At 41.1% G+C, this 16331-nt stretch overlaps 1 protein-coding gene and 1 pseudogene across 1 annotated transcript in view; both read right to left on the reverse strand.

The window, feature by feature from the left end:
* LOC118241329 (NLR family CARD domain-containing protein 3-like) overlaps positions 1-16331 on the reverse strand; it is a 34673-nt gene that overhangs the window by 14580 nt on the left and 3762 nt on the right. Inside the window, exons 2-3 of the mRNA XM_035526011.1 lie at positions 15682-15781; positions 15461-15568 (exon numbers count right to left, since the gene is read on the reverse strand). Coding sequence (XP_035381904.1) covers positions 15461-15568; positions 15682-15728 — 155 coding nt within the window. The 5' untranslated portion in view covers positions 15729-15781. The remainder of the gene's footprint in view (positions 1-15460; positions 15569-15681; positions 15782-16331) is intronic.
* LOC113568584 lies at positions 1334-10849 on the reverse strand (annotated as a pseudogene).

Here is a 16331-nt window from a genome sequence, read left to right on the forward strand (position 1 = left end):
GTGCTGATCTGTGGAGATCTGAATACACGTACTGGATCTCTGCCTGACTCCAACACACTCACATATTTGGACACCATTACCCAAGAAATATAACTAATCTCTCCTGATATAATTCTGACACAGAGGTGAACAGGAATGGAAGAGACTTCCTGCAGATCTGTCATAGTCTGGGTCAGTACATTGTCAATGGTGGGCTACGAGGGGACTCTGGGGAGATGCACCTTTTGCTCACCTCTTGGTAATAGAACAGTGGATTGTATGATAACAGATTTAGACCCTTTCTCTCGCAGTGTATTCACTATAAAGCACGGTGGCTTGGTGGTCAGCATGTCTGACTCTCTGCACTAGGGTCTTGGGTTTAAGTCCCTATCTGGGTGGAGTTTCCATTTTCTGTCTGTGTGGGTTTCCTCTCACAGTCCATAAACATGGAGGTTAGGTTGACTGGATATTCTAAAATGGTCCTGTATGAATGTGACCTGTGTAAGTATATGTAGATATGTATTACTGGAAAGTGGTGTAGGGGGTAAAGCATATGACATTAAATCCATGCACACAAACAGGTGCGCTAGAAAGACTGACATCAAAAGGACCGTTATCTTTTCTCAGGAGCGTGGAGTGAGACAAGGCTGCTGCTTAAGCCCAACATTATTCAACATTTACATCAATGAATAAGCCATCATTTTAGAACGCTCTGCAGCACCTGGTCTCACTCTACATGACTCAGAAAGAACGTTTCTGCTCTACACAGATGACCTGGTTCTACTGTTACCCACAGAGCAGGAGATACAACAGAACCTGGACCTGTTGGAGCAGTGCTGACAGACCTGGAACCTGGACCTACTGGATCAGTACTGACAGACCTGGACCCTGGACCTGCTGGATACGCACACACACTAGAAACCTGTAGATATTATGATTGAAAATTAGGTCAACAATTAGATCATCCAGCAGTCAGTGAACTGAGAGTGAAAACACGCAGGGCATCTGTGCAATCAAACGTCAAATTCACATTCAAAAAGCAAATCAAATTTGGCTCAAAATATTCCAGTCTATCATAGAACCAATTCTCCTGTGTGGTTGTGAAGTGTGGGGGCCACTCACAATGGAGCAAACACCCAGCTGTAGATCTAAATTTGGCCAATTTCCACTATTACTCAAAATTCAGAAAAGGATGATTAAATACTGGCTACACTTAAAAACAGAGACCTCCACTCACACCACTACAAAGCCCTGCAGTGCCAAGAGCTGAGCAGAGAAAAGAGTGCCCTCACACAGCTGCTCCCGTCACACAGCTGGTTGTGACACTGAGTTCATTAACACACACTAACATCAGCACCAGTCTGAACCACAATAACACTAATGTTCCTGCTCCACTGTGTGTGAGAGCAGGTTGTATTTGAGAACACACAGTTGAGTATCAGATCAGATCAAGGACAGGGGATTTCTACATACCTGAGTGTCTCCAGTCTGCAGTGGGGATCCTCCAGTCTAGCAGAGAGCAGCTTCACTCCTGACTCTCCTGGGTGGTTGTAGGTCAGATCCAGTTCTTTCAGGTGGGAGGGGTTGAAGAGCTGAAGCCAGAGAAGAACAGCTTTCCTCTGTGACCAAACAACCAGACAGTCTGCAGGGAGGGAGAAAGAGGAAAATGTGTTTGCACGTAGCAGACTTTACTGTAAAGAAAAGTTTGGAATTACAAACCATGAAACTAATTTTTTTATCTGGAAGTTAACATTTTTTTAATATTCTTAATTTTTTCATGATAAAATATGTCTATTATCTTCTTGATGTAAATATTCCCAATGTTGTTGAAATTTGTAATAATTGTTGGTAGTCTGTTTCCATAGCAACAGAAGTGTGCAGATCTGCCAAGAATGTTTTGAACTTTATGGTTCATTTTCAACATCACTATTTGTTATATTTATATTATTTTAATTTATAATTAGAAAGGAGAACTGCAGTCAACTCTACCCTTAAACAATGAAGAAAATATTTTTTGATGCGATAAAATTTTTTCCAGTTTGCTCTTTGGTCCTCACTGCCCTGATTCTCCAGTCTTGTTTCTTATGAGTTTTCAGTCACTGGCTAACGTGGAATAACCCAGCAGGTTTCTGTAAATAGTGAACCTCCTAAGCTTGTCCCAATCTGTTTTAGCTCCGTTCAGAGTTATTTACGCATTGGTACTGGTACTGTAATCTTCAGTTTCATTGTGTATCTCACATACCCATTTGTAAAATGACAACTCACTACACTGTCCTCAAACGCTTAAGATCCATTAGTCTTTGTACAGCTCACTACACTGCTCCCAAACCCTTAAGATCCATTAGTCTTTATGCAGATTTCTTTAGATGTTTATAAACGCTGTGTTGATCTGGAAATATATTTGTTGTTAACAATATAAAGAGAGGCTCTTACAGCACAAACTTAAATTGTGGACTTCATCCCATTTGTATGGTGCAATGAAAGATTGGTCTACCTTCCTTCTCCAATGTAGAATGATGTAAACATTGATGACTTGTGGCAGTTAGATAAAATTTATTCTTCTGAGGTATCATCACAAACTCTACCTCCAGTATATGTCAGAAGTGAATAAAATAAATAATACCTCTGCCCTAAATAATTTCTGTTTAACTAAACTAGATTTTCTTGAAATAAGCCCTTTTTCTGAAATCTTATACAAGACTGGCAAATCTATATTTGGACTTTTAAAAATATGCATCACAGAAGATCACAGCATAAACTTTGCATTTCAACAATGAATTCACAGAAAGTTCACCTGAGAATCTCCAGTTTACAATGTGAACTCTTCAGTCCAGCAGAGAGCCACTTCACGCCTGAATCATGCAGATCATTGTTACTCAGGTCGAGTTCTCTCAGTGGGTTATTTGTGAGTTGTAGAGCTGAGCCCAAAATTTCACATGTCTGTTCTCCAAGATTACACATTTCTGGTCTGCAATGGCAACAATTTTACATTCAGTGAGGAATCTTAATGCATTAAGATCATGAAGCCTGAAAAACTTGTTAATGTGGCTTTTAAGAAGATGAAATGAGTGTAGTTTGCTGTGCAATTACTGGATTCCTGCTGTACATTGTGTTGATCTTAAAAGCATTTTCATAATACTGGTTAGAGTCAATAATGTTTTTTACTAACATAATCAAAAGGAGTAGGGGTTAGTGGTTAAGGGTTAGTAACAATCAGAGGGATAGAGGTTTAGGGGTTGTAACAATTCCCATAGGAACAGGTGAGAGGCAGAATACATGTGCAGGGGATAGTTTATTAACACAGGAAATACAAACATGAAAGCAAAATAAGCAGAGGCACGGGGTTAACACTGAGGGTAAAATGACATACGAATGGACTAAATGGAAACACAATGGTGCCGACAGTACCAGGACCATAATACAGCTGTGACAGAAGGAACATGACTTACCAAAATAACCAACCAACTAGAGGACAAAAACACAGGGCTTAAATAACCAAGACAATCAGGCACAGAACAGACTCACGTGAACATGGGAACAGGGAGAACCAAAACATGGACTGGAATCAAGGAACAGACGAGGGGCGGAGAAAACGAAACTAAGGAACGGAACCAGGGAGTACAGGAAAACAGACGACAGGGAAACCATGACAACAGGGGCGCCAGGAGGGTGGCCATTCCTGACAAGGGTTAGTAACAATCAGAGGGGTAGGGGTTAGGGGTTAGTAACTTAATCAGAGGGCAGAACAAAGGGGCTGCAGCATCAGCCCTGTTCTCGTGTCTCATTTCAATTCTAGTCTCTTTATTTATGGGAACTGCTATATCACCTCCTTCCTGTAAAACCAGGCACAACTATTGAACCCTTTTCCTGATGGGTCTGTTTTTCCAGTATAATGTTATACAGTGTAATGTGAACTTACTTTACTATTTGATGTAAATTAGCTCATTCACTATGGCATTTTGAGCCTCCTTTATTGAGATTGAGATAATACAGACATTCATCCAGGGCACAGCCAACTTCATTATCTCATCATGCTTCACTATGCCATCATACATCACTATCCCATCATGCTTCACTATCCAATCTTTTCTTAATTTTCAATTCAGTAATGACTTAACAGAAAGTCCACCTGAGAATCTCCAGTTTACAGTGTGAACTCTTCAGTGCAGCAGACAGCTGCTCCACTCCTGAATCCTGAAAGTCACAATTTCTGAGGTGCAGTTCTCTCAGGAAGGACTTTGCTGATGTCAGAACAGAGGAGAGACGTTTACTGCTGATTACAGCCTGTAAGACTGCAAAGACACAGAAAATAAAGCCCGGTGTTAAAATAGCATGAAATCAAGGCACACAGAAATAACAAACAACATTCTGTTAACAATAATTATTCACTTAATTGGTATTTTTACATGAATTAACATATCTGGAGACTAAACAATAAAGTGAAAAATACTGAGTCAAAAACAGGAAGATGTTTTGAAAAAGATTATGAAAAAAAATGAAAAAGCTGTCAGAATCTGGTGAAAGTGAAATGTGTCAGAGCAGCTATAGCACATTAATTCATGAAGGAGGGGAGGTGCTTCTCACTTGAACACAAGAAAATGATCCAAAAGCCCCGATCACCTAAATACATCACTTCATAAGGATATAACTGTTTTACTGTGAATACATCATTTCATATTCAGTTGTCTAATAAAAGTTGCTCCTTTTCAATATTCATGTAAATTAACCTGATTCAGAGATATTTTGGACGTATTTACTGACACAGAAGCATTTATTCTGGACAACGGCTCTTCTGCAGGAGACAGACACATATCAGACAGTATCAATGCATTAGACAATGTAATTGTATCGGAGCGTATCATTGTATCAGTGTAATTGTACAAGACAGTGTCATTGTATCAGTGTAATTGTATCAGACAGTGTCATTGTATCAGTATAATTGCATCAGGCAGTATCATTGTATCAGTGTAATTGTATCAGACAGCACCATTCAAACAGCTGCACTGCACTCAGTGTACAGTTTATTAATAACAGCCAGACTGTTTTACATTTGTATAACTGCACCTATAAAGATAACTGCCATGTAACTGATAATTGTAACTTTGTTACAACACTTTAATTTGTATTATTTAACATAATGAAGTATTTCTCTAGATCAGTGCCTTAGATATCCCAGTCTACTCATGAGAGAACAGTGTGTTGTGTTAATGTATTGTTAACTATGACAAACTACATGCAATAATACCCATGTACAAGAAAACTAATATAAGCCTTTAGCCATAGTGTATTTTTCTCCCAATGAGTCTCCTAAGCTATACTAATGAATGTGGTTTTGTCTTCTCTGATGATTATTATTTGGCAAACTACACTCTGAACTGGGAGGTGTTGATAAAGCTCATGGAGTCCACACATTTGACTCTGAACTGGTAGGACATTGATAAAGCTCATGGAGTCCACACATTTGACTCTGAACTGGTAGGTGTTGATGAAGCTCATGGAGTCCACACATTTGACTCTGAACTGGTAGGACGTTGATAAAGCTCATGGAGTCCACACATTTGACTCTGAACTGGTAGGACGTTGATAAAGCTCATGGAGTCCACACATTTGACTCTGAACTGGTAGGACGTTGATAAAGCTCATGGAGTCCACACATTTGACTCTGAACTGGTAGGTGTTGATAGAGCTCATGGAGTCCACACATTTGACTCTGAACTGGTAGGTGTTGACACATTATCATGCCCTTGTCACCTTGGGAAAATCTCCTTTACCATATTAAGATCCATTACGTTATGAGATCAAATGAAGTTAAACAAATGTCCTGAGTATCTCCAGTTTACAGTGTCTCACCTGAGCATCTCCAGTTTACAGTATGAACTCTTCAGTGTAGCAGAGAGCTGCTCCACTCCTGAATCCTGAAAGTCACATGTTGTGAGGTGCAGTTCTCTCAGGAAGGACTTGGCTGATGTCAGAACAGAGGACAGACGTTTGCTGCTGTCTGTTGTGAGGTTACAGTCTGTAAAACTGCAAAGACACAGAAAATAAAGCCCAGTGTTAAAACAGCATGAAATCAAGGCACACAGAAATAACAAACAACATTCTGCTAACAATAATTATTCATTAATTGCTATTTTTAAACATGAATTTACATATCTGTAGACTAAACAATCAAGTCATAAAAATAGAGTCAAAGAGGAAGATTTTTAGAAAAAAATTATTTCCAGTGTGCTCACCTGAGCGTCTCCAGTTTACAGTGTCCTCACCTGAGCGTCTCCAGTTTACAGTGTCTCACCTGAGCGTCCCCAGGCTACAGTGTCTCACCTGAGCGTCCCCAGGCTACAGTGTCTCACCTGAGCGTCCCCAGGCTACAGTGTCTCACCTGAGCGTCCCCAGGCTACAGAGTCTCACCTGAGCGTCCCCAGGCTACAGAGTCTCACCTGAGCGTCCCCAGGCTACAGAGTCTCACCTGAGCGTCCCCAGGCTACAGTGTCTCACCTGAGCGTCTCCAGCCTACAGTGTGCTCACCTGAGTGTCTCCAGTTTACAGTGTGCTCACCTGAGCATCTCCAGTTTACAGTGTGCTCACCTGAGCATCTCCAGTTTACAGTGTGCTCACCTGAGCATCTCCAGTTTACAGTGTGCTCACCTGAGCATCTCCAGTTTACAGTGTCTCACCTGAGTATCCCCAGTCTACAGTGTCTCACCTGAGTATCCCCAGTCTACAGTGTCTCACCTGAGTATCCCCAGTTTACAATGTGAACTCTTCAGCCGATCAAAAAGCAGCTTCATTCCTTCATCTTCCAGGGTGCTGATACTGATACACAGTTCTCTCAGGGGGGAATTTGATGATGCCAAAGTGGAACATACAGTTTTACACGAATCTGTCTCCAGCCTACAGTTACCTAGTCTGCAAATACAGAGGAAACAAAGCACATTTAAAACAGAGTGAGACATCAAACTGCACAGAACTGGTTTTTTTACAGCTTGAGAAAGAAAACAAGAAAACAAGCAAGCCAGTCTAACCAAACTAGTGGCAGATACTGAATAAAAAGACTTGCAGTTAATGAACATTTTCAACATTAATATCTAATACCTGTTATTACCTGCTATTCACTTTATGGTATATAAATACAATCAGTATAAGACAGCTACATAGAACTAGAACTAGACAGAACTAATCAATGTCTGAAAGAGTCTGGAGCAGGTGTGTTAAAGAGACTCAGGATTTACATTAATTAGAGCTGTAATATTAATTAATGAATCAACAAACCTTGGGTAAGTCATTAAATTATTACTACACAACACAAGATTAGAACAGTGATGTAACTGCTTACAAGGAATTAAAAATGAAGTAACAGCTAAAATTATGAGATAACTAAGATATAGGGACAGAATTTAGTGATCAGATAACATTCAGATTTCACTCTACCACATGAAATGCAAGCCATAAACAACCAAGACACACTGATCACTGAAACCACAGTCAGAAGTGGTCAGAGATGGATGTTGATCGCATTTGATACAAGTGAAAGTCTCTGTATCTGCGTACAACTACTCAAGTGGAAACCCATCTGCTGGCTGACTGCAGAAATTACATCTGCTGCCAGTCAAAGCTTCTCCTGCACTGAGGCAGACGGGACTGAATCACTTAACTGACAATTCACCAAGGTGTAAATTATCTAGCCTAGCTTATGGTGAACATTAATCACAACATCCTGTTTCAGTTAGTGGTAACATCAGCAGCTAGTTAGGTAATTTTCATAAGTCCATTTATGTGGTTTAGTAGTATTAACACAAAAGTCAGCTGCTTAACTGTTTTTTTTAGATATACATGCTTTTTCATGAACTTTTCTTGCTTAGTAAACACTTCTGCCCATCACAGGGCTGATCCTCTCAGGGGTCTGATCTGTCTGTAGGGCTACAGTTGGACGCCTCGTTGCCAGTTGTAGACGGTTTCTGCCCATATCTGAGAGTGTATAATACACTGGTAATAGTCTGCAAGGAATCTTGTTTACCATGTAGGTTTCAGGAAGCAAAACAGAAAGGATGTGTGGATTGGTGTGTTTTTAAAATATTAAAATAAGATCGAAGCACATCTGGTCACTCTGAGGACACATTTTAGTGAAAAGTGTAAACAGAATCCAGCCAAAGCGAATTCTGGTACAATCTGGAAATGAAACACCTTAATTTAAGTTGTAAACTGGCTATTTGCTTGCACAGCTGATGAAGGACCTCTGACCTAAATCTGGTTTCTCTGGAAACCTTGTGATCTCCCTTTCCATGTCTACGACTTCTATATCTTTAACTACAATACACTGTGTCATCCACGTACGTACACAGGGTAAGGCAGGTATTGTAGAAAGAGCAGAGAGAGAACGGCCTATGTTTAACTTTTGTAGTTGTAGATTAATGAAGCTAATTACACCCACTGTAAAGACTCCACTTAATAGTATAGTAAAGTGGATAAAGTTTGGTGTGATAAACTGAAGTCAGTAGCAGTCAGTAATCCTAGCAAAGTGAACCTAACTGAATCATAACCCTGACTGTACATTCATAATCACATACCTCCCACTAACACTCATTAAGACTAGTTTTAATTCACAGTCACATACCCCCATTAACACTCATTAAGACTAGTTTTATTCACAGTCACATACCTCCCATTAACATTCATTAGGTCTAGGCATGGACAAAAAGATGTTAAGGTCAATGTTTTATGTAAATTCTGTTTTGACACAAAAATTAAGTGGTATTTTCATATTGAAATATATTAAATGTTTTTGCTGGTTGTACACCACCTAGTGGTGTGTTGTGGTGTGTGTGAGTTGAGGGAATACTGGACAATATGGAGGGACCCCAAATAAATGATCCAGTGTATCAACTCTAAAGCTGTGTGGCATCTTCCTTGTGAGGGTGAATGAAACATTTAGCCATCAGTACTCAATTACTAATATAAATTATTGAATAAATAATAGTTAAACACTCACAGAGCCTTCCTGCAGTTTGCAGCAGCTGGGATCAGCCTCCTGTAACCCTCCTGTGATGTGTTGTATTTCTCCAAGTCCAACTCCTCCAGCACCTCCTCTGAGGTCAGAAGCATGTAAGCCAGTACTGAACACTGTCCAGGAGAGAGCTTCTGTCCTGAGTGTTTCTCTGACTGTAGATACTCCTGAATCTCTCTGAGGAGAGACTGTTCCTTCATTTCAGACAGACAGAGGAAGAGGCTGATGGATCTCTCAGTGGGGAGGTCCTCTGTTTGTATTTTGCCTTTGATGTGCTGGACTGTGCCCAAGATGCTCTCTGGGCTGCTGTGTGTGTGTGTGTGTGTGTGTGTGTGTGTGTGTGTCAGTAGGCCTTGTAGGAGACTCTGATTGGACTCCAGTGAGATGCCCAGCAAGAAACGGAGGAAAAGGTCCAGGTGTCCATTCTGACTCCCTAAGGCTTTACACACTGCTGCCTTCAGCAGGTCACTGAGAGGAACATTCTTAGACCAAAACCAGGGCTGTAAATTAAAAGCCTGCAGCGCCCTCCTTTTATTGTTGATAAAACAGTGAAACACAGAGAGCAGCCAGGAACTCCTGAAAGCTCAGATGTACCAAGCAGTAGATCTTCCTCTGGTACAGCACAGATTCCTCCCTAAAGATCTCAGTGCAGATCCCAGAGTACATGGAGGCCTCAGTGACACCAATGCCACACTCTCTCAGGTCTTCTTCATAGAACATCATGTTTCCCTTCATCAGCTGTTTGAAAGCCAGTTCAGCCAGTTTCAGAATCATGGACCTGTTGGATTCCAGATGTTTCTTTTGATCTCTTTCCTTTTTGCCCTCATACTTCTCATTCTTCATGTTGATCTGAGTGTGCAGGAACTGAGTGTACATCTCAGTCAGAGTTTTAGGGATTTCTGTATCAGTTTGTTTTAGTATTTTCTGAAGCACAGTGGCTGAGATCCAACAGAAGACTGGTATGTGACACATGATGTAGAGGCTCTTTGCTGTCTTTATGTGTGAGATGATTTTCTCAGCTTGGTCTTGGTCACTGACTCTCTTCCTGAAGTACTCCTCCTTCTGTGGGTCCGTGAATCCCTGAATTTCTGTCACACGGTTGATGTACTGAGGAGGGATTTGATTGGCTGCTGCTGGTCGGGAGGTTATCCAGATGAGAGCAGAGGGAAGCAGCTCTCCTTTGATGAGGTTTGACATCAGCGCACCTACTGATGATGTCATGCTTATGTCAGAGACTTTATTACACTGGGAAACGTTCAGTCCAATTCTGCTTTCATCCAGGCCATCAAAGATGAACACAACTTTGTACATATCATATATCTTTGGGTCCAGGTCTTTGATCTCAGGGTGGAAGTCACACAGGAGTCTATGCAGACTGTACTGGTTATCTTTAACCAGGTTCAACTCCCGGAATGGAAGCACAAACATGAAATCTACATCCTGATTGGCTTTTCCCTCTGCCCAGTCCACATTGAACTTCTGCACTGAGACAGTTTTCTCAATGCCTGCAATGCCTTTAGTCAGAACAGTTCTGAGCTTTGGCACTTCTGGGTCTTTATCTTCTTTTGGTTTTGTGTGTCTGACACCTTCAGCCATCACAGCTCTGATCTTCTCTTCCTTCATGTCTCCTTCAGGACCTTGTACAGGTTTAAAGATGTCTGAGCAGTAGATTGGCGTGTCTTGTACCAGCTGTTTCCTGGGTGTTTTCTCCATCTGTGAAACCTCATGTTCTTCATTTACTCCTTCACTCTCTCCCTCTAAGATGTAGAGTTGTGTGTAAACCCTGTTCAGGAGGGTTTTATTCTCTTGTGATTTGGTTCCCTCAAATAAACTCTCATACTTGTTCTTCATGCTGGTTTTGTGTGTGTGTGTAAGTCTCTGTGTAGAACATTATCCACTGGTGTGCGAGAGTCCTGCTGTATGGACTCTTCCTTGTCTTTGTGTGGATGTAGAACAGGATGAGTTCTTCTGTAGACACATACAGTCATAATGTCAGTAATGAAACTACTGTATAATAAAGTACTAATGAAAACATTAACAGACTTGTGTGTTGAAATAAATGAACTTGGATAGTGATGGAGAACTGGGCATTAATGAGGAACAGACTGATACACAGCAGAGTGGGAGATACACAGATTTACACTTCCTAATGACCTTCCTAATGACAGGAAAAACGGGTCATAAGACACACGGCGTCATATGGCAAACACTGTTAGAACAAGCAAAACAAGAAGAAAGTCAGAAATGATGGAACAATGTTAAAGACTATAGAAAACATTAGCAAGAGTCTGAAATGTAGCTAGCTAGATAGATAGATGGATAGATAGGAGAGTAACAATACTATACATATGCAAACATGCAAATTAATGATACTATACACACAATCAGTAATGAAACTCTATATATACAGACATGTAATGAGACCACACACACACACACACACATCAGAGATGAGTCACTATACACATACATACATGACGTCAATGAGGAGACTATATATACACACAAATACAGATAAGAGTAGTTTACTAATTACCTCAAAAACTCTTTAGAGGGACATATTTAAGGGCAAAAGTGAGCATGTCACTAGAAACCCCAAAACTGCTGCTAAACAGCATTCACTAAAAATCAAAAATGATTATAGACAGAACCTAGTGGCACTAGATCTACAGCACTGTCTCACCTGGGGTCAGTCAGAGTCTAGTAGCACTACATCTACTGCACTGTCTCACCTGGGGTCAGTCAGAGTCTAGTAGCACTACATCTACTGCACTGTCTCACCTGGAGTAATAAGTAATAAGTAACTGGATCTTTACTGTTATTAAATGTCAACAGCTAATGCTGATGATTAAATTTAAATGTTACATAAAATTTCAACCATTTTATGAGACTGGTTAAATAATTTAACTAGAACTTACACTGTCGTATGAGATTAATGCTATTTGGCAGGTTTGCAGGAACAATCAAACTGGTGAAATACCAAACCTCTTGATAGCTTAACAGATGCACTGCTGGTTTCTGAGAGTAGTTCAGGATAACAGTGCATGTTATGTTCCCTGCATGTGAGTTTAACTCATTTTACACACATACAAGGAACATTAAAACACATCCAGGCACCCTGGTTGGTTGTATACAGTGTTAGACTTTTCACACTGCTTCAGGCTCTTCCAGGAAAAATTAGAATATATAATTTTATATTTATGGTCTGATCAAGTAATGTGTATGTGTCACGGGACACTCCCCCCCCCCCATGAGTCACGTGGTACAGCCTGCTGCGTGCAGGGGTGTTCACCGTCAATTGTAACCAAGCAATTCTTGATTGCACACACCTGCACGGGTTACCGTCATGTGTCTATTTAAACCTCTGCTAGTGTGTGTTGGTCATTATTTGCTGAAGTCTGTTTAAACATGTGTATATCCATTGTTCAATGTTGTGTAACCTGTGTCTAATTAAATGTACTGTTATGTCTGTCACTAATGTTGTGTGAGTGCCACCATTGTTGTTCGTGTTATGTTAATAAATGTTTCACTCTGTCGAGGGAGTCTGTGCGTCCTGCTCCACGCCCATCAGCACTCGGGCCAGCAGCAACGTTACAGTATGATTTAGTATTAGAATTTGATCAGAAAATACATCCATTTTTATCCTCTCTTAGGAAAGTAGTCCAGGGACAGGCAGCCTAGAGAAGCCAGTCTGCGTTATGTTATTGTAACGATCCGAATGTCGCAGGATGCACAGACACCGTCGACCTAGACAGACATTTATTGATAAAGACGGAAGACTACGGCACTCACATTTAACGTACGATGAACACAAACATGAACACGTTTAACATTAACGCGGTGAACAAGTACTTCAACAACATGACCATGAACAATGACTGATAATCCTGCACCCACCAGTCTGGGTTTAAATACACAGACATAACGAGACTAAAGCAGGTGCAGGTGTGTGCAGGCGTGGTTACAAACACGATAAACAAACAAGACCCTCCCACTGCACACGTGACCAAACCACGTGACCTGCGGGAGGAGCGCGTTCCCTGACAGCTATCAAGTCACAAGCACATTTCAAAAGAAACACCTTCTTTTCTCAGCCAGACAAAATACAGACACCAGAGAGCTCTGGGTAGGTATAAGATGACATTTAGTGGTGATATAGAGGTATTAACAGTATTAGACATGTAACTCTGGGTGGGTATAAGATGACATTTAGTGGTGATATAGAGGTATTAACAGTATTAGACATGTAACTCTGGGTAGGTATAAGATGACATTTAGTGGTGATATAGAGGTATTAACAGTATTAGACATGTAACTCTGGGTAGGTATAAGATGACATTTAGTGGTGATATAGAGGTATTAACAGTAGGAGACATGTAACTCTGGGTAGGTATAAGATGACATTTAGTGGTGATATAGAGGTATTAACAGTATTAGACATGTAACTCTGGGAAGGTATAAGATGACATTTAGTGGTGATATAGAGGTATTAACAGTATTAGACATGTAACTCTGGGTAGGTATAAGATGACATTTAGTGGTGATATAGAGGTATTAACAGTATTAGACATGTAACTCTGGGAAGGTATAAGATGACATTTAGTGGTGATATAGAGGTATTAACAGTAGGTGTTTACAAGACTAAAGCAATGCTATTCCTTCAGTTGCCTTACAGTCAGTGTCTCTCTTATTGAGATAATGTTTATTGTCTTATAGTCAATGAGCAGACAGAGAGAGACTACCTGTACTACCCACCAGACACTAAGTGATCAGACAGAGAGAGACTACCTACACTACACACCAAACACACATCAGACACCAAGAGATCAGACAGAGAGAGACTACCTGTACGACTCACTTCACTCATCACTCTCATCTCTAGATGATGTATCTTTGTAAACCAGTTTTCCATCTGTACATTTATAGGTACTTTACTAACAGAACTGTTGTAAAGTTTATGCAGGTCTCCATGCCAATAAAATCTCATGAGGCTCCTCTGGTGTGTACAGTAGAGTGCAGGTTACACAACCCCAGCTGAGTGTTTAGTAACACCTCACCCTCCTCTGCTGTTATGAACCCCAGTAACCACACTTAGCCCTGCACTGCCATGCATACTTGCACACACCCCTGATCTGATTCACCAGAGTTCTAGCACACACCTGATCCTCATTCTCCTCATTACTGCCCCTTTATCAGCATCCCTCCCCTGTGTTCACGTCATGAACAATTCCTACTCGGTGCGTGCCGAGTGTTCTAGAATCTTGTTTGTCTTCCTGGTTTCCCGACTTCTGCCCGTTTTTCATACCTCGTCTCCCTCCTGGCACCTGGACACCCCCCAGACTCTGCCCCGTGTTATTGACCTCGGAACAACCTGACCGCGAACACCTGTCTGACCCCCATGGATCAGTTTGATTTCACTATTAAAACCACTTGCAATTGGATCCTCTTCCTTGTGTGTGTGTTCAAAAGTTACAGGTGTGTACTGTAGAGTACAGATTATACAACCCCAGCTGAGTGTTTAATAACACCTCACCCTCCTCTGGTGAGTACTGTAGAGTGCAGGTTATACAACCCCAGCTGAGTGTTTAATAACTCTTAGGAATGTTAGACACTGGAGCCTTTCTGTCTTCAGGCACCTAATGCAAGGTCTCTGCCCATCAGCCATGACATGGCAGCTTGACCGTGAGCTGGTCACCCGAGGTCATCCGCTCCCCCTTCTTGTCTCCTTTACCGCTCCCTTTCTCTCTCTCTCTCTCTCTCTCTCTCTCTCTCTCTCTCTCTCTCTCTCTCTCTCTCTCTCTCTCTCTCTCTCTCTCTCTCTCTCTCTCTCTAAGCACAGGAGTAGCTCATGGCTAGCACGGGAACAGCTCGTGGCTCGTTCATGCATAGAACATCTTTACTAACCTTGTCTCTTTCCTTTCTACGTAGGCCCTTAGATCATGCCTCGCTTTTCCCCCCGTCATCCTGCAGATTTAGATAGTAGATACAGGACACATATATACTCTGTGCTTTCCTCAATAAAGTGGAACTCTCTTGATTCACTACCTTGGTGTCAGTGTCTCGACTTCCCCGGATTGATCCGGCTACAGAGGACAGAGGGCTGGGGGGAACTTGGAGGAGATCGAACCTGAAGGACTGGTCACTTTGAACCAGGTTCTAAAAATAAAACCTCAGTGTGGTCTGTTTCCCTATTAGTTATTAAGGTATTTAAAAAGTACACATCACTTAATGAGAACTCATTCTCAGAGAGCTTAACTCTTATTTCCCCCACTATGTCATACATGTTGTCATTAAAAGGAGGAGCTGTATAACTGGAATTGTTGACTGTCATCATCACTCAGTGATCATCAGTAACACACCTTACAAATGAGCTTAGAATTGTAAACATGGAGTAGACCTTACATTACTGACAGAACAGCACCCTCCACCCTTCCAAACCTACAATAATGTCACATTACACACTCAGATTCTTTCACTCACTTTGGGTCAGACGGCACAGGTCCACTGTTGAAGCTAGGAAGACGACCCATGGACACATCACTCTTCAGAGACACACAGCTGGGTGCTGGAGACTCTGCTCTCTTTACCCTGATGAAGATGAGGAAACTTTTGAGTAATTACATACTTCACTACATCCCATTTATCCTGAATATTCCCTCTTCCTGTTTTCTCAGATTAAGTGCTGATGGAAAGCTCCTCACTTTGGATCAGAGGTTCCTCCTCTACTGCTGGAGTTATAATTCCCCATTATGGAGAATCACACATACACCACTGGACACTGGAGATGCTGCTCTCTGCTTCCTGTTCACACACACAGAGTGAATCACACTGAATAAATTCCTGACAAAATTGACAACATATTAAAAATGAAGTACACACTGATATTAACAAGGTAGGTGGACAACTGAAATAGTGATGACAGCAGAACACTGAACACACTACTGGATTCAGTTACATATTCCACTAAATACATAAATAATGTTATACTGAATATATTTAAAATTCCCTTTAAACACACAAAAAGCTGTGCACCATCACTTGTATGTTTTTCTATTTTAAAGAAATTAAATAGCAAATCCCCATAATAAGTAATCAACTTTCCCAGAATGCTTCCCACAGGAGATGTAATGTTTCCACACAGTGGGAACTGAAGTCTGGATGCTTTCAAATGTATTAATGAATTAATATTATACAGTTCCCATTTGGTGAGCGATTTTGTAAAGGTTTTCAATGCTGGTTCAAAATTCCCATAGCCCTGTGGAGACCTTCACTGTGTCTATGATATTTGTTCTCACGGACTGCTCCGCCCCCGTAAGTCACGTGGTGCAGGGGCCACGCCCCCGTGATGACG

Source organism: Electrophorus electricus, chromosome 5 (genome assembly GCF_013358815.1).
Source record: "Electrophorus electricus isolate fEleEle1 chromosome 5, fEleEle1.pri, whole genome shotgun sequence".
NCBI classification, from domain to species: Eukaryota; Metazoa; Chordata; class Actinopteri; order Gymnotiformes; family Gymnotidae; genus Electrophorus; species Electrophorus electricus.